The sequence below is a fragment of the Triturus cristatus genome, chromosome 7 (genome assembly GCF_964204655.1).
Source record: "Triturus cristatus chromosome 7, aTriCri1.1, whole genome shotgun sequence".
Taxonomy (NCBI): domain Eukaryota; kingdom Metazoa; phylum Chordata; class Amphibia; order Caudata; family Salamandridae; genus Triturus; species Triturus cristatus.
In genome coordinates, this window is record NC_140590.1 from 1,334,521,204 (window position 1) to 1,334,548,941 (window position 27,738).

Consider the following 27,738-nt stretch of genomic DNA (forward strand, 5'->3'; position numbering starts at 1 on the left):
GCACGGTCGCGCTGTGCCCATGACGAGACTATCTCGTCATGAAACCCACCCGCGTGGGAAATGCCCGGCACAGGAGGGGGAAAGGGCGTGGCACCGAAGGGGTTAAACACAAGTCTATATTAGCTATGGGCAATCTAAACATGAATAATGTACAAGTAATACATCTGCTTGTTTACATATTAAAGTTGATAAAATGAAAAACATTTAATATGAAAAAATACTTTCAGCACCAAGACGCTTAGTAATGACCTCCCTCAGCGCATCACTGCTTAGCAGACTGACCCTTATCTTTCACTCACCACAGAGGATGGAGCAACTTGTGTAGGTAGGCTCTTTTATTGTAAGAGTGTAATAAGCATTCTGAATGCAGAACTGTACAATGCCCCCTGTGTTGAGTAACTGGATGTGCTTCAGCCCATCTAGTAGCCATTTTTTTAAAGAACATAATAGCTATTTTGAAAAATAAAATAAAGGAAAAAAAAGAAGAAATTCATAATCAACAACTTTATATGTCAGAGGATAAATATAACTATATCTCTAGTGTAATATTTAATAAACTGCATATTGCAGTTTGGTGAATCCTATCCCCTTCGCTGCTAGGCCTTTTCTCCCCCTGTGCTAAGCCTTTTTTTGGCTATTTGGGGTAGTTTGCGCTTATTCCCCTGTAACTTTTTGACCACATAAGGTATCCGTGCCAAATTTGCATCCTTTTTTCCAACATCATGGGGATTCGAAAGGTATCCAGGGTTTGTGGATTCCCCTGGAGGGGGCCCAGAAATTAGCCAAAATACAGGTAAATTTTTTTTATTTAAATGGGAAAAAAGGGCTACAGATGAAAGCGTCTGTTTTTTTTCCTGCAAATGGCATCAAAAAGGGGTTGTGGTGCTGAAATCACCATGTTCCCAGCTTTCAAGGGCAAGCAAACTCTTGTCAGAAAACCAAACCTTTTTACACAGTTTTGGGATTTTTCTGGGATATAGCCTATTTTTGCGAATTTTTGTGCTTTCAACCTCTTTCCAGTTAATGGTAGAAATGGGTATGAAAGCAATATTGGATTCTGGAAAGCTATTCATTTTAGAAAAGTAGACAAAATTCTGAATTTAGCAAGGGGACATTTGTATAGATCCTTCAAGGTTTCTTTATAGAAACTAACCGTTGAATATAGGAAAAATTGAAAATTAGTTGAAAAAAACAGCCATTTGTGTCAACGTTTTTACCTGTAACTTCTTTTAAATATGACAGCTGTTTGAAAGCAATATACCGTTACATCCGCTGGACCTTTCGGGTTGTAGGGATATATAGGACTTGTAGGTTCATCAGGAACCCTACGAACCCAGAGCCAAAAACTGAGCAGCATCTTGCAATGGTTTTTTATTATGTACCGGGTATATAGCAATTAATTTGGGAAAATATCTACATGGAAAAATCGGTATGAAAGACACCTATGTATTTCTGAAATTGGAACAAAATATAGAGTTTAGCAACAGTAGATATTTGCACATTTCCGAAATTGTGAGTACCCATACTAGCATGAGAAATATAGGTCATGTTTCAAAATGATTTCTTTTTTACACATTGTCTTTCATTTGGAAGGCAGAAATGCTTCGAAAGTGAATAGGTAATAACAGTTGCTCTACAATTCTGTATTACCCTGGCCAGGTAATTTTGAAGACGCCTCAATAGGTTTTGGGCCCTTCCCTGTCGCGGGTACTTGACCCACCCACACAAGTGAGGTACCATTTTTCACAGAAGACTTTGGGGAATTTGCGCTGGGTGGAATTTTGTGGATCCACACAAATTCCAGAACTTTCCACCAAAGAAATGTGAGGAAATTTGTTTTTTTGGACACATTTTGAGGTTTGCAGGGGATTCTGGGTAACAGAACCTGGTGAGAGCCAGAGAAGTCACTCCATCCTGGATTCCCCTGGGCGTCGATTTTTGAAAAATGTGAAGGTTTGCTAGGTTTTCCTAGGTGCCGGCAGAGCTTGGGTTCAAAATCTACAGCTAGGCACTTTGCAAAAAAAGGGTCAGTTTTCACTGTGAAGATGTGTTGTGTCCATGTTGCATTTTGGGCCGTTTCCTGTCGCGGGCACTATGCCTACCCACACAACTGAGGTACCATTTTTTTGGGAAGACTTTGGGAATGCGGGGTGGGTGGAATTATGTGGATCCACACAGATTCCAGAACTTTCCACTACAGAAATCTGAAGAAAATGTGTTTTTTTTACACATTTTCAGGTTTGCAAGGGATTCTGGGTAACTGAACCTGGTGAGAGTCAGACAAGTCACCCCATCCTGGATTCCCTGGGTGTCTAGTTTTAAAAAATGTATAGGTTTGCTAGGTTTCCCTAGGTGCCGGCAGAGCTAGGGTTCAAAATCTACAGCTAGGCACTTTGCAAAAAAAGGGTCCGTTTTCACAGAGAAAATGTGGTGTGTCCACGTTGCGTTTTGGGCCATTTCCTGTCCAGGCACAAGGACTACCCACACAAGCGAGGTACCATTTTTCTCGGAAGACTTTGGGGAATGCGGGGTGGGTAGAATTTTGTGGACCCATGCAGATCCCAGAACGTTCCATCAAAAAGTGTTTTTTTTAACTAAGTTTGAGGTTTGCAAGGGATTCTGGGTAACATAACCTAGTGACAGACACACAAGTCACTCCATCCTGGATTCCCCTTGGTGTCTAGTTTTTAAAAATGTACAGGTTTGCTAGGTATCCCTATGTGCCGGCTGCACTAGGGCCCAAAATCCACAGGAAGGCACATTGCTAAAAACAAGTCTATGCCTAGTGGGCTTTCTGCCGCCCTGGGGGGAAATTGAGGGGGGGAGGGATGCTCTGATATGCTCCCAAGGGGGACAGAAAGACTGTGGCTATTTTTTTGGCAGTGGGGGCATTGGTATGCCCATTCTGGGCAGCCCCCACCCCACGCATAAAAAAAGCCAGGGTAATCGCTGGCGGCTAGTGGGCTTTCTGCCCCCCTGGGGGCAGATCAGTGGCCACTGCCCCCATCCGCCCCCGGGGGTGGCAGAAAGACTGTGGCATTTTTTGGGGAGATGTGGGCATTGGCATGGGCATTCTGGGCTGACCTCACCCCTGAATAAAAAACAAACAAACTTGAGGCCTAGAGGGCTTTCTGCCCCCCGGCGGGGATATAAGGGGCTATTGCCCCAATATGCCTCTGGGGAGGGGCAGAGAGACTATGGTACTTGTTTTTGGGGTAGGGGCATTATCCTGCCCATTCTGGGCAGCACAGGAGCACCGGGGCTCATGACGGGGTTAATTATGGTAACAGGGAATGAACCCCTTCTCATCGTCAAACACCCTAGAGAAGGAGGTTTTGCAATTATTTGGAGATAAAGGGGCCAATTCTGATGTCGGACAGACCGGTGTCCGTCCGACATCAGTCAGGAAGTGAAAAACAGGGAGCATGTAAGTGTGCATCACGTATGGTTGATGATATTATTTTCTCCCATCACTTGTATATTTTATTATTTATTTTATTTGTATTTATTCATGGTTTTATTAATGGAGTGAGTTTTATTGTATGTCTTATCAATTCTGCTACAATGGCTGGATTGACAGCCCCAAAAAGTTTCTTTGACTGATTGACTAACCTCACACACACACACACACGCACACACACACACACACACACGTTCCCCTACTGGACAAACTTGATGAATCTCTCTCTCTTCCAAGGAACCTTTCACAGCTGCCTCAAAACTGGACGTCACCCCACTTCTAAATAAACGTTCAGCAGATATTTATGACCGCAACAATTTTTGCCCTATCTCCAACCTGCCTTTTCCTTGCAAAAATCATCTAAAGACATGTGGTGGAGCAACTCACCCAACACATCAAAGACAACAGTCACCTTGATAAATACCAATCCGCTTTCAATCAGGGCTGCAGCACCAAAACACCACTGCTACATGTGAGCAAAGATCCTCTTTGAGTCTTAGATTCAGGCAGTTCTTGCCTCCTGATTCTTCTCAACCTCTCCTTAGCCTTCAACACCATAAACCTCCTTACGCTCCTTGAAACATTCTGAAATTGAATGGGAATTGATGGCATGGTCCTTAAATGGTTTGACTCATTTCTCATGAATAGGTTGTAGAGAATCATAATTAACGATTGCTTCTCCACTCTGATGACTGTAGATCAAGGGGCTCCTCAGGGTTCCAACCTTGCTCTGACCTTATTCAAGCTATATGTCAAGCCTCTTGGAGCCCTACTAAGAACGACAGGGATCTTTTATAATAAATTTGCAGACAACATCCAACTGTACTTAAAGGAAGGGGCATCTTAAGAATTGTGAAGACCCGTGTTCAGAACAGCTTTGAATTTATAATCCAGGTTCAGCTCTTTCATGCCTTCTTTGACCAGGTCACTGACAGTGCATAGCACACTAGTTCAAATTTTAAATCTGCTTCTATTTATTAATCAGTGATAGTGACATACGTTTGCAATATTGTAATACACCTGCAGCTTACTCATATTGCAAATAATCTCTGGGACCCTCTCCCATTCTCCGGTCCTGTTTCGATCTAAAAGAAACGTGTTTTGTGGATATCGCATGGTGTTAAAAACACATGAACATAACATTTTCCTGCAAAATGACTGTAATAGACTCCAGCACATTACCTGTATTAAATTGTAATGAAAGGAAAACAGTATTTAAAACAATCTATTTTTAAGAATCATTTAAGGTCATCAGGGCAGGACTACCTGCAGAACACGTCCAGCTCTATCAGAGGGCCCCCTGAAATTTGGGTGCCCTGTACCAACACCTGCTTTGCCCATGCCTTAAAACATCTCTACTTAAAGGTTTTCTCTCCAAATGACATCTCAGATCTCACCATCAATCTGAACTCCGTATAAGACTGGATGGCTTCTCATAATTTAAAACTGAACCCTGCCAAAGCTGAATTCTTCCTCATCTCTTCATCTAAATTACCCCTTCCAGGTACAATCTTGGATTGACTCACTCAGCACCCTTAACAGCAAACCCACCATCATTCACACTGCCAAATCCCTAGGAGTTATCCTAGATAAAAGGCTCATCATACAGTCGCAAATCAGCACCATGGCCAGAAACACATGTGATTAACTGCATCTTTTCTGGGGAATCTGCTGTTACATTCTAGAGCAAGACCTGGAATCTCCTTCAATCACTCATGTTCTTCCTAATCAACTATTGCAATTCTCTCTTGACTGGTTTCCCAAGACCCATGTCGCCCCCCTGAAATCAGTTCTTCATTTAGCAGAACGCTTAGCATTGGAGCCAAAAGGAATGACCACATCTCACCTATGCTTGTTAATCTCCTCTGGTTGTCCATTGAAGCCAGGGCCATTTATATGATGGCTTATATCATGCAAAAGGCCTTACACTTATCCACTCCTCACTACCAGACGGAAAATCTTTAAAAATTATTATTATTTTTAAATTATTTTCATTTTCAACAAGCAAGAAAATAATTTTTGTTTTTAAAAAGCGTCAGTCATTACATTAGTAAGAGAATCATTGCACACAGTCCATTCAGCATTAATACATTCGGTAATCGTTTCAAGGAAACAGAGATACATGAGTATATTCCATAATTCACTTCTCCTTCCCCTTCCCACATCTGGCAGCAGTCTCCTCCTGCAGGCTGGGGCATATAGAGTGCTAGGGGTCACCGATTGTACTCTGTTCTTGTGTGGGTGGATAGGTGTGTGTTATTGACTCCTGCCCCTTCTATTTCTAAGCCATAGTAGCTCAGCCAAGGGGCCCATATCTAAGTGAACGTTTTGGGTCAGCCTCTGGCCGCGTATGTAATCTTCTCCGCTCCCATATACAAGTCCATTCTAACTCTCCATTCCATTAGTGTGGGCACGCCGGATGTACCCCTGTGCTTGGCAATGTCCCTTTTTGCAACTATCAGTCCTAGGTTATATAGTAAAAGTTTGTGTCTAGAAAGGTCAACTTTCATGGCGATTCCAAGCAATAGGTATTTGGGATACATGGTGACCTGTACTTCTAGTATACAGTTCATTTCCTGTAATATCCGGCCCCAGTACCTTTGGATATGTTGACACTTCCACAATGTATATATATAGGTACCCTGTTCAGTGCAGCGTAGACAAGTGGGTGACTCCGCTTTCCCCATGGCATGTAGCCGGACCCTGTAAAAATAATACCCTATGGAGGATTTTGTACTGAATAAATCTTAATCATAGCCTAATTGCCACTACTCTTGGGTGCATCAAGGCCCCCTCCCCAATCAATGTCTTCTAGTGGATCTGTATTGTTTTCCAATTGCAACGGCAGAGATTTCAATTTGTCTGGAATGTTATTGATCAGAGTTTTGTACGTCCAAGAAACTACCTTAGAAGGTATTTCTCCCTGCAACAACCTACCGTCTAGTGGCAAATATTCGGGGTTGTCTGTAGCGTCTATTTTCCCTGCTCTCCAGGCATGTTGCAGTTGCAAGTATTTGTATTTTTGTATATTTGAAAGCTGATATTAAGCTTGAAGTGCCGAGAAGGGGATTAAATCTCAATTTTTTTAAATGTCAACACGGTAGATATACCCACCATATCCCATTTCTTAAAGCCCCTGCGCTCCAGATACTTCGGGCAGTCTCTTACCCTCCCAAAGTGGGGTCTCCCTTGTCAGTTTTTTTCCCACTGCATTTGTCTCTACGCCCCTTTCCAGGCCTCTATCAATCTCAGTGTGGCGGGTAACATTCCCCGGGTCCCTATGTCCCTTATAGATGTCTTTCCAGAAGATAGGTTGTGTGGTCTCCCACTAGTCCCCACTTGTTGATTGCGATAAGGTGTGCTGCTCAGTAATAAGGCTGTATGTCTGGCAGTGCAATCCCTCCATTATATTGGTTGCGTAGTAGCGTCTGTAACAACACTCTCGGGTGACCCCCGTCCCATAAGTTCATCATTAATTGTATTGAAGATTTCCCCTGGGATTCTTTGATATGTGTTGTGTAGAATGTAAAGTAGCTTGGGTAGGGTGGTAATTTCATACATGGCTGCTCTACCCAGCAGTGTCAGAGGTAGCAGTCCGCCATCTGTCCACAACCTCCTGGAATTCTGCGATAATCCCCTTGATGTTATTATGTAGGCAGTCTACTTCATTGGTACAGATGAAAAGACCCAAGTATCTAAATCCTGCCCTAGCGATGTGGAGGTGTCCCTGTATTGTGCATGTGTCGATGCTACCTCTTACAGGATATAGATTTGATTTGTCCCAATTTATACTGTATCCTGCATGGTTCTGTACTCTTTGAACAGCTACAGTATTAGGGGAAGAGTCTCATTAGGGTTAGTTATGTAAAGTATAAAGAGAGATCCGCTTGTCTCCCAGTCAGCTCTCATTATCTCGGAAGCCACTTATCCCTGGATGAGTTCTGATCAGACATGCCAGCAGCTCCAATATCAGGTCGAAGAGCAAAGGAGACAGAGAGCAACCCTGCCTGGTTCCTCTTTTTATTGGAAAATCTGCTGATAGCATCCCATTGACTTAGATGTTGGCTTTGGGGCTGTTATGGAGTAAGTCCACTCAATCTAGAAAACTCTGTCCGAATCCAAATTGCATCAGGACTTGACGCATGAAGGGCCAGTGGACTGTATCAAAGGCTTTTTACGCATCTAGGGAAAGGAATAGATGTGGGGCGGGCCTGTCTTTCACCCTGTCTAGCCAATTGGCCAAGCGACAGAGGTTGAGGCATGTGGCACGTTTGGGCATAAAGCCAGATTGAGCGTGATGAATGAGAAACGTGATTACCGAAAGCAGGCGTGTCGCTAGAATGGAGGCCAGTATTTTGGTTTCAACATTAAGCAACGAGATTGGGCGATAGGACCCACAGGTCTCTGGTGGCCTCCCTGATTTGTGAATCACCGCTATGGTTGCATTACGGAGGTCTGTGAACAGTGCTCCCTCCTCTTTCGCTACCTTATAAATGTTTAACAAGTGGGGGCCCCAATAGGTTAGCATTTGGTTAGAAGAATTCCGCCAGCAGTCTGTTTGGACTTGGGGTTTTCCCTGATTTTTGTCCGTTAACTGCATCTAGTACTTGTGTCAGGGTAATATCTTTATCTAGGGCTTCTCGATCTTCCTGAGACATTGAGGGGGTGACTATTCCACCAAGGTAGGCAACTATCTGTGACCCCTCTGCCTGGCATTGTAGAGCCCTGTATAGAAACGGGCAAATGCCCCCGCTATAGTGTGTGCTGAGGTGTACTCATCTTCCCCTTCCCGTATCATGGCTACCCATCTTTCCTTTTTGCCTAACCAGGCCAGCAATTTCCCTGCTTTATCCACCAACTAGTGGAATCAGTGATGGGAGGCCTGAATTTGGGTCTGTACCTCCCTCTCTGTCAGGGCCCGGAGTTCCTGCCATGTGAGTGCGATTTGGCATAGCCGGGTCATGTCTACTTCTGGGTCTACGTCTTTCTCAAGTTGTAGGAGCTTTCTCTCCAATGTCTCCACTTGACGGACCTCCTCTCGTCTTTTGCGTGCTATGACATCCTGTATCTTGCCTCAGATTACCGCATTGTAGGCCTCCCATTGGGTTGTTGCCAAGGGCACTGAGCCCTCGTTTTCACTAAAATAGAGCTCAGTCTCGGTTTTTATTACTCCCTTAAGTGTTTTGTCATGCAGTTCCAATGTGTTCAGTCTCCATTGTGCCCGTTGTCTATGTGTCTTGCCTTGCACCGTTAACCAAAGTGGTGATTGGTCGCAGATTCCTCTTGCTAGATACTCTTCCTTTTCTATAGTTTTGATCTTTCCCGCAGGGCGAAGAGGTATCCAGTCTAGAGAAGACTTTGTGCGCCCCAGAGAAGTATGAATAATTGTGGGGCATTGGGTGGTGACGACGCCAAAGGTCCGTGAGCCCCAGTTAGTTTTCAAACTCAGCCAATGGGGTGGGTATGCGGGTTACGGTACCTATTTGCGTGCGGTCTAGTCAGTGGTCGCTCACATCATTAAAATCAGCATCAATTATGTGTGTAGAGGGCCGTATTCTAATAATATTTTAGCAACAGCGTCTAATGTCTGGCTCTATAGTTGAGACAGAGCATAAACACCAATGAGTGTCAGCTCCTGCCGCCCCCCTGTGCCTTGAACAGCCACAAAGATCCCATTGGCGTCGTTCCAGGTCTTTGTCGCATGGAAGGGAGGTGTTTTCTTAATTAACAGCACCACTCCCCAGGCTCCAGAGTAAAAGCCCGCATGTGCAACCATGGTGTATGTCCCCCTACCCAAAAAAAGCACAGTGTGTACCCATTATATGAGTCTCCTGCAGGAAGATGATGTCGGGTCTGTGTCTCTTAAGATATCTTGTGACTAGCCCTCTCTTAACCTTATTCCCTAGTCCGTTGACATTCCACATCAACGCTGTGAATCCTCCCTCACCCTTTTTGTGTTGGAATCTCTTTCTCCCTATTAGTTTGGGAGGGCTCTTGTTTACCTGTCTATTCTCTCTTGTCTCTACCTGTGACTCTGTGAAATGAAAGAAAAAACTTAACTGCTAATCTATCTGTGATTCCTAGATCCCTGAACTTGTCCCCCCAACCCCATTCTCGCTCACTTCCCACACCAATCCCTCGAACTGTCAACAGGACAACCTGGCATAGGTGTAGCCTGAGAGGTCTGCATTCCCACCCCTTCCCCTATCTACTCTATTCTTTCACTCATACAGGTAAAAGGATATGAACTTTGAACTGATCAGTCCGCCCAGTAAGACCAAGTCTACTGTTGTCCGGGGGGGCTTCTCAGCCGGCTACTATTGTTCTTCTTGCGGCTAAGCCCATATCTCAGCCTTCCTCGCTGACCTTGCCAGGTCGTTGATGGAGCGTCTCTGGGTTCAGGTTCGGTGTCTGTTTTTTTCAGGTGATTAATTTTAAGGAGTGGGTGATCGCTGTCTGTGTCGGCAAGGTATTCCTTGTCTGAGAGTTCAGAGTGGGGACTGATTCATTGGTCAGAGCCTAATTTACTAGCTTTAGCTTGTGTCAAGTCTCCTTCAGAGTCAGATATCCGCCCCTTCTCCAGTGTGCGCGGGTTTCCCTTCAGAGGTGTGCCCATGTGGGTCCGGCGCAGTCCTATTGGAAGACGTCTCCTTTTTTCCTTTTTTCCCTTTGTCGCTTGGGCTCCGATCTTTTCGGGGTGTCTCTATGTACCGCACCAGAAGCTCCTGTCACCAACCTTGAGAAGGGACGCTCTTCAATCCAGTCCCGTGCTTCTTCTGGAGTCTAGAAGAAGTGAAACTTGCCCTTGAATATGACCTTCAGTTTGCCAGGGAAGTGTAGCATGTGTTGAAGTTGTAGGGCCCTTAGCTTCACTACTGCAAGAAGGCTCCAGGGATCGAGCTCTCTGTTCCCTCAGGAAATTCTATGAAGCGGAGATTGTTTCTCCAGCATCATCCAGCCTCCATGTCACCTCTCTCATAGCCGCCATTTGGTTGGAGACATCGGTTTTTAAATTCTGCAACACATCTTCCACTTCCGAGATACAAGCCTCTGCCTGGGCCACTCTTTCCGAAATGTTACGCATATCTTGGCGTAACTCCGCCATTTTCCCCTCAATGGCCTCTTGGGATCACCTGGAAGAGGGCTGTGTTATCTGGTGGTTCCTGAGGTTTTTCCTATGTCTCCGACAGTGGAGTCAACACTTTAGTGTATTTGTTCATCTAGCCTTGTTTGGAGGTTTTTGGATCTTCGTCTCTCGCCATCATTAATTTGTATGGGGTATGGGCTTTCACCAATATCTCCTACTGCTTTTCCACCTCACTCTCTCTCTTAATCTTGCTTTTGATGACCATTGGTGGGTATTTTATGTTTTGAGCGAAAGGTATCCATAATTGGGTTGCCGTAACTGGATTCTTTTTGGTGCTTGAGTTCAGCATCCCTCTATTTCTATTTTGCTGGTAGGATGTCTTGTTCCGCGTAGGGAGGGCACAGTAAGGTGGTTTCTTTTGTCTGCAGTTGGCTGCTGTCCACTTAGCTGGTAGGCTACCCCAGCTTTTCCCCCCTTCTCAGGGTCACTTATTTGTTTGCAGCCATTTGCAGCAGCCCTATGTGATGAGCCAGTGTGGGATCCCAGAAAGATCGCAACATTCAGTCTCCCCCCCACTTGGTATTTCGGCAACTGGCCATTTATTCCGTTATTCAAGGGAGGAATCTCTCTTCTCCCTCTTTATTATGTTCAGGACTTCACTTGGATACGAGGGGAGGGTGGGGGAACTGGGGTGGTTCTCTTAAGTCCCAGTCTCTTTCTCCTTTACGTGGGTCTGGGCCTCGTGGCCTGTGTCCTCAAGCGTTGGCTGTCCACTCACCCAGACAGGTCCTACCCTGCCTCCGGGTGACTTTTCCTCCATTCTCTGCACCTAACGCTGCTGTGCAGAGAGGCCTTCTCTCTATGCCCCGGAATCTCAAACGCGCGGCCCTAGGCGGCACGCCGCGTGTACTGATGTGTCAACAGGGGGGAGTCGGGCGGGGGAGTGTTGTCTTGACCCCAGCCCCTCACCTCCATCCCATGGAGGCCGGGGGGGGAGCTCATCCGACTCACTCTGCCCGGCACAGTCCCTCTCACCTGCGCGAGGGTCCGGATTAATCCGCCTCAGGAGGTCAGGTGCCAATCGAGTCTCCTACTCCCAGCCAGCCTTTTCTTCCGGCCCCTCTCATGCCATCGCAGCACCACCCAACAGACACTCGGTAGCCAACCCCTTGGGGTTACAGTCTTTGCCCGTCTCGGGCCGGGGGCTGCCCGATCTATTCGGCCCCACTCAGTCCCTCTCACCTGTGCGTGGGCCCGGATTTTCAAGCCAGTCATCCGCAGTATTGGCCACTCGCCCCATTCAACGCCCTCTTTGCCACCAGGTGGGCTCCTCTCCGGCTGCGAATCGCTACAGATGACCCAACCTCACCTTCCCTCCCTCTGACCCGGGACGGGCACTGCAGGTCAGTCTTCTCGATCGGCGATTTTGGGCAGCTTCTCGCTGACCCACGCCCTCCTCGTTTTCGTTCCTCCATACTTCCCTGGGTGTATTGATTTAATCCATTAGGTGCCCGCTCCGTGTGGAGAGGTAGCAACACCGCTCTTGGGGGGGGCTTAAGGCGATTTGAAGGTCAGGATCATGTACAGGATTCCATGTGGGCTGCCAGGGCTCTGGCTGTACCTTCTAGCCGACCATGTTCCTGGGCACGCCCCCCCAATGGAAAATCTCAAGCTTTCTGGAGGCACGACACCATTGCGTAATGCAGAAGCGCTGCTGCTAGATACTTTGACCTCTAAAAAGGAACGTCTCATGGTACAATCCTTCTTGGGAATTGCAGCCAGAATATTAAACTTTTTACCCCTAAATCTACGCACCACCACCTCACTGGTGATCTTCAAAATGGAGCTGAAAGCTCTTCCCTTTTAAAAACATTTTAGCTAATGACTTCATAGCTACCTCTTTCGGCGTTTATGCTATCTCACCTATATGGCGTAGCTTTTGACCATAGCAATCAGAGTTACCGTGCTGCCTCCATCATATTAGATCCTTCCGGAACTTAGCACCAGTCGACAACCTGTTCACTGCTATATCTTATACTATCTATTTATTCAATCAGTTGTAATTCTGTGCCTTAATGATCTGCTTTCTTGTAATTTTGGATCTCATGAAACTATATCTGTTTATTGTTAAGTGAACAGTTGTAAAGCAGTAAAGGGAACGTTTGAAGCTCTGTTACTTATGCAAGCATCAGCAATTTCCTAACCTTTGACCGTTTGTGATGTTCTTTATTAATTGTAAAGCATTCTAGCACCTTTGGGTAATGTCCGCATTATATATAATGCATACATTGATTAAAAAATGTTTTAATTCCATCCTTAAGGGCACAGCCACTGGTACCATATGAATAAAATATGTATTCATCATTTCGTTAGCTGCTTCATATATTTTGTCATTCCCTATTTTATTCTCAAATAAAGGGGTTGGACGTGCTGGAATGTTTTGTTTACTACGCCACACGCTGGCCTTTTCTCCTTGAACGTTCCATCAGTCAAACGACAGTTGGAGCGTAAAAGAGACTGAGATGACGAGGGAGCTAGCTGGTAGCTGGTTTTTCTGACTTCCATTTTCTTGATTGTAATACGTTATTAATTATTAAGTTATTACCGTGTTAAGTCATCACTAACATTATGCCCTTTATATGCAATATTGACCTCAGATGATAGCATTAACAACTGATAATTGCCTTGCCTAGCCTGAATTGTTGGTCTCAGCAAAATACGAAGGCACATCACTTGTGGGAAGGGCAATTAGCTATTTCAGTCTAGTAGCTGGTTTTCCTTTAACGCCATTTGGACCAGTTCCTCCAGTCTCACCTTCCCCATGCAGCGCCTACACCCCTGACTCAATCTGCCCCATGTCCGTAGTTTACACTTTCACTGGTCTTTGCAATACAGGCAACCAACAGCACTTAATGCCGGACATCTCAGGGTTCATTTTAGGGTTTCTTAGTATGCTAATAATATATTCTAGCCTGGGCATAAAAGCCTGTAGGCAGATACATCTACTGTTAAGAATATCAAATTAAGGAAAACGCATTTTCGACTGTTGTCTAAGAAATAATGGACATTCCCGCCTCTACAATTGTGGAGCGCCATTCATCCTTTCATTGCACCTCCAGAACTACTTTTTGCATATGACTATAAATCTCTTTGTGTTGTTTCTATGTAATTGTTTATTTGCATGATCTTTTGCATTCGGCTATATTGTATAACATTCAACCATACTTTCTTTGGTGTTGGTTTATCTCACAAATAAATGCGACAAATATTAACGTACTCTCTTCCAATGTCTATGTTTTTTGTTTAAGATCACTCCTATGAGAACGTCGCCACTCTGGATGAGTTCAAAGCATGTAAGTAAAGGTTTCTTGTTAGGTGATCTTATAAAGTGCAACATGCGGCCTGGCTGCCACTTCAGGGAGCGCTTTCAGCAAACAATCTACACGGTACTGGAAATAGAAAAATAAATCACGGAACCCAAATATTGGGTGAAAGTGCCGATGGCAGTGAGGGCGTAGGGTTAAGGAGGGAGTCATGTTACCAGCCAGCCATGAGTCTGTCAGTACCTATGCATTATTTTTAAAAACACTTTATACAAATAAATTGACAAGATAAAACTAATGATAGTGCTGTACTTGCCATTTAATGGTCACTAACAAACCACACTTTCAGACAGATCAGGAATTTAAGGCATTTAATTCACCTAGCTATGTTTACCCAGCAAGTCCCAGGGTATGTTACTCAACCAGTAATTTAGGTGGTTAATGCACCTGTTGCATAGATCCGCATGTAATATGTAAGCATTTTATTGTGAGAATCAAAATAATATTGCTTAAAGGGTTAATGTACCTGCTGTAGAACGCTAACCCCAACCTGTAGGTCACAGCTTTGTATTCCAGTCAAAATATTTTCTTGCACATATATTTGTATTAGCTGAAAATCACAAGCTCCAATATGATACAATAGCTTTATTGGTTATGTAGTGGCTGAAAACAGCTGTAATTAGTTTGTAAGGCTTAAGTTTAAACAAAGCATGCTTTCATATCATGTCACCGTTTAGCCAACTTGTGAAGTGACACATCAGGGGCTATTCACAAACTGAGTTTTGAAACATGTAAACTAAGTACTACAGCATTACTACTCTCATAGTTCAATATGCTATTCACCAACCTATGGCTGAAGGCCTTCTCCTCTCCTACCTTTTAATGCAGAGGTCTCTGCTATGTGTGCAGAGATCTACCTACACCCAGATACATTTTGTTTCTAAGTCAATTTGGGAGGGACAATGGCAGTGGCTAAAAAATGGAGAAAGCGTACTACTAAGGGGCCGATTTCGATGTTGGGCTGAGTTCAATATGCTATTCACCAACCTATGGCTGAAGGCCTTCTCTCCTACCTTTTAATACAGAGGTCTCTGCTATGTGTGCAGAGATCTACTTACACCCAGATACATTTTGTTTGTAAGTCAATTTGGGAGGTACAATTGCAGTGGCTAGAAAATGGAGAAAACGTACTACTAAGTGGCCGATTTCGATTTTGGGCGGAATTCCTTCGGGGTGCAGGGAACAACAGGCTGTAGGCCACGCACACAAGGGGGCCCTGCTGTGGGCCCCCAAACACTCTTTTCGATATGGTTTCCATGTTGGACAGGCCGGCATGAAAACCATGCTGGAAACCGTGCATAGTAATCTCAAGGGCGTAAAGGCGTGCTCTTGAGATTACTGGCTGGTTTCCAACTGGCTGACAGGCTCCCGGAGCCTGTCAGAAGCCAGCCTGAATAACCGGCCTGTTTACTTTCCGACCGCCTAGATCATAATTAGGTGGTCGGAAAGTAAACCGAGCGGCCTATTATGATGCGGCCTTGAAAGCTCTGACCGATGGTCGGAACCTCTGCGGGCTGCATCATAATCGGCCGCTAAATGTGAGGGGATATTGAAACTTAAAGAGGGCCTAAGTGAGGGGTTCACCGACAAATATCGCCTCTGAAGATGTTGCCATACCAAAATATCATGACAAAATTTTCGTTGTCAAAAATATCGTCATCCTACACTTATAATGGTAAGTGCAAAAATATGGGAAAAAAGTATTGTTGTCATTTATATTGTTGTATTAAATATTGTTTTTTGAATATATATAAATGTGAATAATAAATATATTAAATAGTAACATTAATTTAATCAAAATAAAATAGATTTGATGTTTATGTAAACAAAACAACAATAAAACTTGTTTTAAAAAGTTGAACACACACACATATATATAGTTAAAAATCTATTAGACAAATAATTTTATTTTTGAAAATGATATAGTAATATAACAAATAAATATATATGTATATGTGTGTGTGTGTGTGTATATATATATATATATATATATATATATATATATATATATATATATATCAGATCTACCAGCTCCACCAGACTCGAAACTCGTGTTGACGCTTCAAGAAGTTGGTACACGAACCAGTATAAGGTGCAATTTTCTTTATTTGCCCAGAGCGTCGGCCATAACGTTTCGGCTCTCCAAGAGCCTTGATCACATGACAGCGTTAAGCTCACAGAGCTACAAATTTAAAGTGCTAGTGCTGTGTACGTGTAACATCACATGGGGTAGTCACATGGGTTGGACTCATCATAGACATAAAAGGCAAGTAAAGTACAAAGCTTTTAAAAGTACATACTCAACCACTTGGTAAAATCAATAGAAAATATAGAAGATATAAAACCATAATGAAATGTAATTGAAACATGCAGGTGGTAGCGGCGTAAATGCCTGAGCTAGAAAAAATATGTTAACGTTGTACATAAAACCATGGTAAAATGTAACATAACAGAAAATATCGGCGTAAATGCATGGGCTCATTGAGGCAAAATTATTAATAAAGATTTAAATAAAACTTCACCAATAAGACTAATAAAACAGCCTGCCGCTCATATTTCATACAAAATATTAGGTAAAATCGTCATAATAACTATGAGTCCTTGATGATAAAACCAAGTATGAAAATGATGTCCCCATTAAAGGAGTAAAAAATGAAGATAAGAATAAAAAAGTGCATTACTAAAGTGCGGTGTGAGAGTGTTTAAAAAGTTAGAATATCAAGAGAAGAAAACAGTTAAAAGACACAATTGTGTCCAGTACTTCAGGAAAAGAACAGGTAATAATTATTGCTGAATCAATTATGTGCCATCCATTACTTGCGAACAGAATGGTGGTTGCACTGCAGTATGAACAACATAGGTTGAATGGCTGAATTGGATCGTGTTAATATGGGGAGGTATGAATGACAAAGGTAAGCCCCAACTATAGGGTATGGCTATCATCACAAGCAAAGTGTTGAATGGAAAATATAGAAATACAGATGTGCAAATACGCAAAATATCACTAATACAGTACTACTTGTCATAATAAATAGTAAAAATACTAAATAAATAATTGTAAGATAAAACAATTAAATAATTTAAGACAAATGACTAAAAGAAGCTAAAATTTGCCAAATGAACATCTGTATCAAAATCCATAAAGTTAATACATAAAATACACAGGATAATAACACTAAGCATGAATATGGCCTATAACATCATTATTAAGAGGATGGCAATGTTGGTACTTAGCAATTAAGCTGATTGTCAAGGTACTCCCTAATCCTGGTCATATTAGCCTAAACATGTATGCAGATCCTCAGTAATATTTAAGCCAGAAGGTGTCTTGGTGTTGAGTTGTAGAATGTAGCGTGTTTCAAGTCTACGTAGCTTGGCCTCACGATCCCCACCCCTTCTGCTAGGATCAATGGAATCAATAACAAAGTAGCTCAACCCTTTAATGTCACTTTTGTGGAATTCCTTGAAATGTCTAGCCACGGGGTAGGTGTTGTCTTGGTTTGAGATAGCTCGCAAATGTTGTAAGACACGCTTATGTGCTGCAAGCTTAGTACTGCCTATATAACAGAGGTTGCACGGGCAGGTTAGAACATAGATTGCATATTCCGTCTTACATGTTAGTACCTTGTTGATCTTATATTGCTTGTTATTGAAAGGATCTGTGTAGTCTTTGGTATTGGTGCCATGAACACAGGCTTTACAGGTTTTACACCTGTAGAACCCACTGTTAAGTTGTAGCCAAGATGTTTTGCTGATAGTCTCAGGGTTAGTGTCCACCAATGCTTCTCTCATGGTAGGTGCCCTACTGTATGTGACAAGGGCCCTTTGTGGGAGTAGTGGGCCAATGATTGGATCACTCCGTATAGTGGGCCAATTTTTGTTGATGATTTTGCGTATTTCTGTTTGTTGGTTGCTAAACCCCATGATAAATCTGAAAGAGTCAGCAGAACCAATGGCCTTTTTCCCTTGACTAATCACAACGAGGTAGTACTGATAGCATTGCTAGTGATTTTAAGCAGATCATCTCGGTTAAGTGAGTTGGATCTCGCAATGGCACTGTCAATTACACTTATGGAGTATCCTCTTTCCCTGAATCTCTGCTTACTCAATAATTGTGCTGTTTCTAGCTCCTTTTCATTGCTGCATATACGTTTTAAACGCAGCATCTCCCCATAGGGTATACTTCTAATGAGGTGAGGTGGATGAGAGCTAGATGCATGCAGTGTCGAGTTGCCAGCAGTCAATTTACGGAATAACCTAGTTTCGAGTTTGCCTGCCTGTATGTAAACTTCAGTGTCAAGAAATGTGACACTGATTTGGCTGCAAGTTGCCGTGAAGTTGAGATTCAGGTTGTTGACATTTAAAATCTTAATAAAATCATGTGCCTCCTCCAACGATCCGTTCCATATGACAAAGAGGTCATCTATGAAACGCAGCCAAACAACTACTTTCTCATTGAGATATGCAGCATGTTCCTTATGCAAAAACATTTCCTCCCAGTATCCCATGTGGAGGCAGGCATAGCTAGGGGAAAAATTATATATATATATATATTACCTACTGGCGATCGCCAGCAGGTAGTTATAGTTAGGACAAAGTTTCTATAGGAAGAGCATTTTTTGTTTTGCTTATAACTTTGGCGTCGTTTGATGAATCTTCATGAAATGTTCCAAACTAATTCTTTGTCCGATAGTGATAGATAATAGCTCTCGGGGGGGGCTCAGACTCATTAGGTCAACTAACAACTGACCACACTAATATAGGCAGCCCTAAGCCCGCTAGCACCAACATTGACTTGGCTAATGATAGTAACATCATAGGGGGAGGAGTACCTAGGGGGGCAACCAGTGCACAATCACTAATGCCTAACTTACACCCTATACAACTACCCATTAGCGAAGTTATCACACGTTCTAAAAGATCTCAACTTGCGGCAGGGCAACCAGAGAGTGGTGGAAGGTGTGCTGCTAATCTTCCCAGCAAGTCTGGCCGCAGAGGGCGAATCACTCCTAGCAAAAGAGGGAACACAAACAATGAGAATATAGCATGCCCAGGCTGTCAAAATATAAACAGGGCGGGGGAGCTGCAGGATATCACCACAGCATTTGGGGAAAAAATGGAACAGCTTTTAGCCCAACACCTAGACCCAGTCCTGAACATAGTTTTAAATCTAGTGGAGAAGATAAGTGGGCTGGTAAATTTAGTTAGTGAGCAGCACAATGGGGTTATTCCACTGAGGAAGGAGAATGAGTCAGCAGTGGAGGATAGTGGGATTAAGTCTGTAACTAATCCCGACCCTGATCTTAGAGCCCATAGGCAAGTACCCCCGGACTACAGGAATACAAGCAACAGAACCCTTGGTGGCATGGCCCAGGGCTCCACACAACTCCCTCCCGAATCTAATGAGGCCTGTTGGGGACCAAGCGAGCAAGCCATCAGGGAAAAAAACACTGCGAATGCTTGTGTTCAAAGCACCCCAGGCCTCCAGACTCTGGATTTGCCCCCTGCCTCTAGCCCCTATTCGATTGTTTTAGTAGGAGTGCCGGGTCTGAACAACGATAGAGAGGAAACAACCAATGCTCTGATTAACAAAGCCTCACACTGGTTACTCAATAACACGCCTGATAGAAGTTTGCAGCACAGGCATATCCTTATGGCTAGGAGGGTAGCTTGGATTGGAAAGTCCGCGAAAAAATTTGCGGGCGACTGTGTGATAGTTAACTTCAGGTATCCAGAGCTAGTCAGAGATTTGTTGGACAATCGATATGAGGGAGGAGTCCCTGGGTCCTGTATTAGGATGTTACCTCTGCATTTCTTTTATAGAAATAGAGATCCGCCCAAGGGTACTAGTTGGCTGGGGTCAGGGGCAGTACTTAGAAGAAGGGAGGAGGCTCACGGCTCTCAATCGAATAGATTTGCCCCCCTTTCAAGTCTATCTCCCCTGGATGAGCAAGATTGACTGACGACACCAGGGAACGGGGAGCATGAGACAGACATAGATACCTTTAGTAACCATGTAGAATTGCCTCCCTTAATGGTACCTGATTTGGTTTTGGGGGCCCCCGACCCAGATGTAGCAGTTGGTGATGTAGGCATGTTGGGTAGAGAAGTTGGATCCAAGAGACCTCATGCCAATTGTCTATTTAGGGGCACCACCCCAAGGAACTTGCCCGGTGCTTCAAAAGGACAAGACCCAGACCATAACGATTTGAGGTTGATCTCCTGGAATATTGCTGGTTTGGCATCTAAAATTCATAATTCGGACTGGCTAGATTTTATTAGAAAATACCATGTTATTTGCCTCCAGGAGACATGGGAAATAAGTAACAATGCCTCATTTATTGAAGGTTACAAGTCATTCTTTGTTGCAGCCAGGAAATCAACTATGGGCCGTGCCATGGGAGGGCTAATTCTGTACGTGGCACTGGCACTGAATGGGAGGTGGGTAGATCTAGAATGGGATTCAAGTTGCCTCCAGGGAGTGAGACTCATAATCAAGGGTATAAAGATCATTCTTATAAATTTTTACAATGCAGGACAATCCATGCTAAACTTGGTTGAACTGGAAGAGAGGTTGACTAGTTTAAATGATTCAAGGGATGCAGGCACCCAATTAATTCTTATGGGGGATTTTAATTGCCATCAGTGCCCATACTTGAAATGGGAAGATGGGATGTGGGATGCCTGTCCCACTACTAGTGGTTGGCATCCGGAACACTCCAGTGAGGGCCTGGCACTAAGTAGAATTCTCGGCAAGTTTGCTTTAACCCACATGATGGACATGATCAGGAATGGGACACCTAACTCATTGATCCCTTCCTTTAAGGGGAGAGGAAGGGATTCAATTATAGATTATTTTTTTATATCCACCGTGTTTGAAAGTAGGGTAGCCCATTTTGAGATAATACCAAGCGTGTTCAGCGATCATAACCCCCTGGTTTTATCACTAGCGGACATACTTGGTACCAAGGGGGCTGAAGTATTTACTGTGGGTGAATATAAAGCCAGGGACCAGGGGAGAAGAATCAAATGGAGCAACATTGATGGCGATGAACTCCACAGAGCTCTCCTCGACAATGCCGAGAATCATATCTGGAGGTGTTTAGATCCCAAGATAGAGAGAACGGACTTAATTGAAGCATTTGAAGGCACTGCTCAGCATATCGATAGTCTCTTAAGAAGTAAACCCAAGCCTAAGGGTGACTTTTGTCCCAGGTGGTTCGATAAGAACTGCTCAAAGGCCCACAGGGACCTGAAGTTGGCATTAACCAAGGTCCCCAAGGACAAAGGTGAGATAGCCGCTTGCAGGAGTAGCTACAAAAAGGCGACCAAGTCACGGAAAATAGCCCTACAAAATGAAGCATGGGTTTCTCTGAGGGAGGCTGCCGAGCTTAAAGACATGAGCAGTTTCTGGAGGGTAATAAACGCCCCTTGTTTCCAACCCCTAGATAAACCACAATTGGCCTCCGATATTTTACCAGAGGCGTGGGAGGCACACTTCTCCAGATTGTATAATCGTGGGGCACCGGAGGCGCAGTTAACACCAGTAAATGGTTGCCCCATTAGTGACTGGACACCCATTATGGTGGACAAGGTTCAACTGGGCATAGAAGGCCTAGTAGTGAGGAAGGCGCCAGGGCCAGATGGGATACCTCCTGATTTATTTAAAAGCCAGACAGATCTTTGGGCCCCCATTTTAACTAGGGTTTATAACACAGCTATGGAGGTGGGCATGCCGAGATCATGGTCTACGGCCGTCATTGTGCCCATATTTAAGAAGGGTAATAAAAATGACCCTCAATGTTATCGCCCAATATCCCTAATAGATGTAACGGCGAAAGTCTTGGGAAGAGTCATTCTAAATCGTCTAATGATATGGGCTGACGAAAACAATATTATTACTGACGTACAGTATGGCTTCCAAAAAGGGAGCTCCACAACTGACCAATGCCTTAACCTTTACCATCTGGTGGCAAAGTATACTGTGGCCAGGGAGGGGACAGTTTATCTGGCATTCATGGATCTCTCAGCGGCCTTCGACTGTGTGAACAGAAGAAGGCTGTGGGAAATCCTGAGTGCCATGGGCGTGGACCCTGGTTTGATCCACGCTCTGCGTATGCTTCACCAAAATACTACGGCACGGGTCAGGTATACAAATGAGGGCGACGTCACTGAGGAATTTCAGTGTAAGGGCGGGGTGAGACAAGGATGTGTCCTGGCACCCTTCCTATTTACGCTTTATATCAACGGGCTAGACAAGGCGCTCGGAGCCCTGGAGGCAGATTGTCCCAGCATAGGGAAGAGAGGAATACCCGTCCTCCTTTACGCAGATGACGCGGTCCTCCTGGCGCGCACTGGCAGGAGCCTGCAGGCCCTTATCGGGGGATTTGTCAGTTTTATGGCAGACCTTGATTTAGTCCCTAACCTCACAAAATCTTTCATTATGGAAGTAGGAAAAACCCCACACAAGAATTGTGTTTTCACCATAGGCACACACAAACTGGAGAAGGTGAAATATTTTAACTACCTGGGTATGGTTTTTGACAAAGACTTAAATTTTAAACCCCTTGTAAGTCATAAATGTACCCAACAACTTGGTGCCAAGGGGTCAATTATGAATTATGCACGCAGACTGGGTCGTTGGTCACCCAATGAAATTGTACATTTATATAGTCTTGTCTGCTGCGCCAAAACCCTGTATGGAAGTGAGGTGTGGGGCTTTACAAATGGGAGAAAAATTCAGATTGAGGAAGATAAGTTCCTGAGGAGACTTTTGCAAGTCCCTCAAAGCATTCCCTCTTTCATAGTCCACGAAGAGCTGGGTATCCCCTATATTAGCGATAGGGCATGCCTCAAACCCATCATCTGTTGGATCAAAATCTGGATAAACCCTGAGGCAAGCCTTAGCAGACAAATCTTGGAGGACTGTTTGAAGGGGGACAAGGGGCTGCAAATACCCTGGCTCAAATATGTAAAGGACACACTAACTAGTTTGGGCCATGCTAATCTTTTTGATGACCCCTCCACAATAGGAAAGAGAGACAAGGGGGCCATAAAGGCAGACTTCTCACGATATTCAGCTAACGTTAGAGAGGAAAGGGAAGGGCGGAAATCTACCGTAAGAGAACAACAGCTTACAAAAAATTGTGCGGGATGGAATTTTACCTGTCCAATATACATAACAGACATGACAGATTCCTGATAACAAGATTCAGATTAAACCTCCTGCACCATATTTTATCAGTTCCAGCTGGTTACACGAGTGACGTTAGCAAAAAAGGGTGTTGCGGCTGCGATCAACGATCTCCGCAAGACACCATCCACTTCGTTCTCATATGCCCATTTTACGACCTTCCCAGGAAGCGGTTTCTAAAAAACATCTTGAAACGCGCGGAAATCAGACAGGCTAAAGTGGCCCTCTTGTTTCTCAAACTCTCTGCTGACCCATTTGTATTATTTAGCACTGTGCACTTTTTGCGACTGGCAGTTAGATTAAGAAACACCAGAGGAGAGGACTAACTACTAGGATTGCTCCCTTGTTAATACAAATATAAAAGTATCCTCTCAGATACAGACAATCATTAATAGGCACAAGGTTGCCGACAAATGAACCTTAGCACCTAATTGTCCTGCTTTTTATGATCTCGCATTTTGGGATTTTACGTATTGATGATTTTAGGGTATTATGTATATTTGATTGTGGTTTTTAACAAAAGTATGTTGACTCGATGATGTGCATCTTTTATGGTTATTTGTAAATATCCGAATAAAGATATTTGATTTGATTTGATTTGATTTGAATTCTTTGTTCATATCAGCTCCTATGTTGAAAGTTTGGGGGTGATTCGTCAAGGGGGGCCGAGAAAAAAGGGGGGGTCCCAAAACGTCTTTCCTCCATGTTAATTTCCATAGGAAACTTTAGACAAGGCTACAGGTCGAACAGGTGAACGGAATTACCCAAACTTTGGCTGGGAGAAGGGTCTTGGTCTAGAAAGCATGCTTCTGTTTATTTGGTGTAAATCCGTTCAGTCGTTTTGGAGAAATATCGAAATTTACAGATATCGATAGTTGGGAATTCTGCCATCTGATTGGCTGAGGCATTACGAGCACGAGCTTGCTGCTTATTGGGTGCGAGCGGTTGCAACTAGGAAATGTTGGCAGCCATTTTGTGATTCTGTTGTGAGTAAGGGGAAAAAAGGGCGAAAAGAGTAGGAAAGAGGAGGGTAGGAGCGCTGTGAGCTCTGTGGGGTGGTTAGGGTGTGCTATACAGGGAGTGTGAAGCGAAGTATTTACCCCTACCGGTGTGAAAGTGCTGTTTTGCCCAAAGTGAGATGATGCGGAGGTGAGGTGCCGGTACACTTGGGGATGAAATCGTGAGCTGATTGCTGTGAACTGATGTGCTCTGGGCTCTGTAGCATACTGGCCTCTGTAGCATAGCTGTGCAAGTGGTGTTAGTATACGTTTAGACTATAGCGGGAGTGGGAAGCAAACTACTCACTCCTACCGGTCTGAAGACTCAGGGATCAAACCGTGAGCCTAAGTCGTGGGCTGATTGCTGTAAAGTGATGTGCTGTGGGCACTGTAGGATACTGCCCGCTGTAGCATAGCTGTGCAAGTGGTATTAGTATGGGTTTAGACTATAGCGGGAAGCAAACTACTCAACCCTACCGGTCTGAAGACTCGAATGGAGTGTTTTAGCAAGCAGGAATAAAGAAATAATCGTGAAGAATATAATGCAGAATGTTGCAATGCCACAGAAGACAAATGGTGAAATCAAAAAGTGGCTGTGTGGGATAAAGCAATGGAGGGTGCAAGTTATATAAAAAGTGTCTAAATGGACCCACTGGTGCAAGAGCTAAGGCATCCAGCTGAGGCAAACTCCAACCGCTTCTGCTGTATTCAAACCTAAGCTCCTGCATCAGTCAATTCCACATTACATGTTACAGTTCCATGTGACATAAACAATACCTATTAGACATGAATGATTGTAAATTGTAGAATGAAAATAAAGGTTAGATACGATTACCACACTGTGCCAACCAGTTCCTAAACAATGCCGTGTTTTTTTATCTTGATCAGCAGCTCGTGAGCAGAGGCTGAGGATGAACTAATTTGTGTGAAAGGGCTTTGTGGATAAGAGGGAGGCAGAGAGACGTGTGTACAAAGAATAGACATGGTTTCAAAATGGATGTCGGGTTAGGCTAATTTTGCAAGTAAATAGCGTATCTGCATAGGCCATACATCACCCATCCCTGGTTGTCCTGGAGACGTAAGGGCAATAATGAAAACAGAGTTCAAATGTCTAAGCATACTTAGAAAGTTATTATATAAAAATAGTTCAATTGAAGTGTATTAAAAAAATTTATAGGAAAAAGTCAAAAAAGTTGGAAAAAATCAATCCAAGAATAAAGTGAATTTCTTACAAGTCTTGGAGAATGCAGTCTGGAAGTTCTTCAGCGGCTTGAGATGCGTAATGTTCCAAGAGGCGATTGTTGCCATTGTGTGAGAAAAGCAAAGCAATCCAATTCATATCCTCGAAGGGACAGCAATGTTCCTCGAATGTTGGAGCGGCAATTTGAATTGGCAGGCAATCTGCGATGTTATCAAAGGTCGCACGTTGCAGGAGATCTTTCGCGGCTGCGCAGAAATCCCATTCCGCCAGGATACCTTTTTGCGTTGCATCCGCCGTTGCTCCACTGCCCGAACAATCAAGTTCCTGGTTTTCAAGATACTCTATTAGCTGCTGGATATCGGGAGTGTTTGCTGGGGTGTTGGCAAGGCATAGATCCATTCGCTAGTCGAATGGGCAAGTTTTGCAATAAAAAGATGGTTGCACGCAGATTGTATATGTGTAAATAAATGTCATGTTGTAGCTGGCTCCGATAATAGATAGACGCAGGCAGCCGAAAAGTTGTTCCATTTTTTTATGGTATTGATGTAGCTTCGCGTAGAGGCTTGTTCTGTTGGACATGCTTGTTACCACAGGGAGTTCAGCCATTTTTTACAAGCTAAATTAGTAGTGGGATGGCCGCAAACAGAGCGAGAATTATGGGCACTGTTCCTGTTATTCCAGAGATGATCGAATGAATGAAGTCTGGTATTATACCAAAAATAGTTTGAAAGCCTGTGACAAGGCCAGAGGAGACAGTGTTAAAAAAGTGTGCAGAGCTTAAATGTCAGATGTGTTGAAATTGTGTACCAATTCACAAAGTGTAATGGGAGGTTCGTATTTAAAATGGAGTGTATTTTACTTGAAGTTCGTGCTATCTGCAGTCGATAAATTACTTTTGAAGAAGTGAGGGACACTTCTGTTTGAACCAAAAGTGCTTTCAGTTTGCTCCGTTTAATAAAATCTGTTTTCAAAGTAGGTATTGAAGGCCAAGTTGAACTTTGGGAGTTACTTTGTGTGGGTGGGAATAGAGATTGCCACAGGAAGTTATCCGGTTTGAAACAGTAAGGAGATACGGTATGCCAGCTCACATTGCGTAGCAGTCCATGTTATTAAAAAGCAGATAACTGCTGTTAGAAATCTGTGTGAATGTTGGTCTGATTGTGGGAGTTGGCGTGCTTTTAAGAAAGCACGCAAGATTGGGGGCTGTAAGGTTAGAAGCGTTGTGCAGATGGACATTCTTGCATAGTAATGAATGACTGCCATTGTGGTCCCACTTTTCACCTGTGAGAAAGTTCTGTATCCTCTTTAACACAGCGATATGTAAATGGGAGAAACCACTAGTCGTAAATAAACGTGCTACCTTATATAATCACATACAACATGACACTACGTGAGATAGAAAGAAGGGATCCAGGTATCCTGAGCCTGGACATGAATCCCTAATACGTCTTGGAGGATATTTGCTCAAGGCTCTGGACCTCCCCAGCCTCTAGAGAAACGAATAAAAAAAAGTTGTGAGCATGTATTCCTCCTTTCCAAATGTTTAAGTTCACCCCCATCAATGGGTGTATTATGCTTTATTGTTTTCTTGAAGATAGCACAGTACAAGTTAGCTCGAGTGAACATAGTTTTTTATTGATGTATTTCACTTGATTTCATTAATTTTCACTCTTTTGTCATTTACTCATTGTAGAAATTTGTTTAAGAAAAACAAATTTCTACAATGAATAAGTGACAAAAGAGTGAAAATGGATGAAATCAAGTGAAAAACATCAATCTTTCTTCTTACGACACTACGTACTGTGAGAACCGTAGCTAGCCATGTACACAAACCAAACATAGCACCTCTGCCACACAATGCAGAATGCGGGGAGAGATGGGAGCAAAGTATGTGCGAAGGTGGCAAGTGATTCTTGATTATATATAAAAGTATACAATGCAAAGTGTTGAGGGGATGTGCCGGACAGACTTGAGTATGCAGAGCACAGACATGTACATGTCAACAGACACTGATGGTCTATTGAGTGAAGTGGATAGTGGACGCAACCATGATAGTACAGTCAGTAGAGAAGATTACGAAAACATAGCGCGTACTTGCCCCCCCCCCCCCCCAAATCTTTAGCGTAGTGGGCTGGCTCGGCGTACGAACGGCTAGCATAGGGGTATGAATCGCACGGCTAGCATAGGGGTATGAATAAAAGGCAAGTTTCTGTGGGTGTGGTTCTCTTCCGGAATGGTGAACATGTCTGTCAGGCCTGCGCAGCTTACACTGCCATGAGGCCGACACCGTGAGCGAAGGTGGCTGCGGGAATAATGCTCTCAGCCTGCTAGTACCCAGAAAGCGTCATGGCCGCTGCAATGCACATATGTCCCACAGTTCACCTTTCGACACCGCCATATGTGAAAGAGGGCCCTG

The 27,738-nt window shown here is 43.8% G+C and overlaps 1 protein-coding gene across 2 annotated transcripts in view; it reads left to right on the forward strand.

Moving 5' to 3' along the window:
- The window catches only part of LOC146811985 (uncharacterized), a 562,758-nt gene that overhangs the window by 451,823 nt on the left and 83,197 nt on the right, over positions 1 to 27,738 (forward strand). For both annotated transcript variants that reach the window (XM_085614545.1, XM_085614544.1), the window contains exon 15: positions 13,856 to 13,900. In XM_085614545.1, the coding sequence (XP_085470671.1) occupies positions 13,856 to 13,900 (45 nt within the window). The remainder of the gene's footprint in view (positions 1 to 13,855; positions 13,901 to 27,738) is intronic.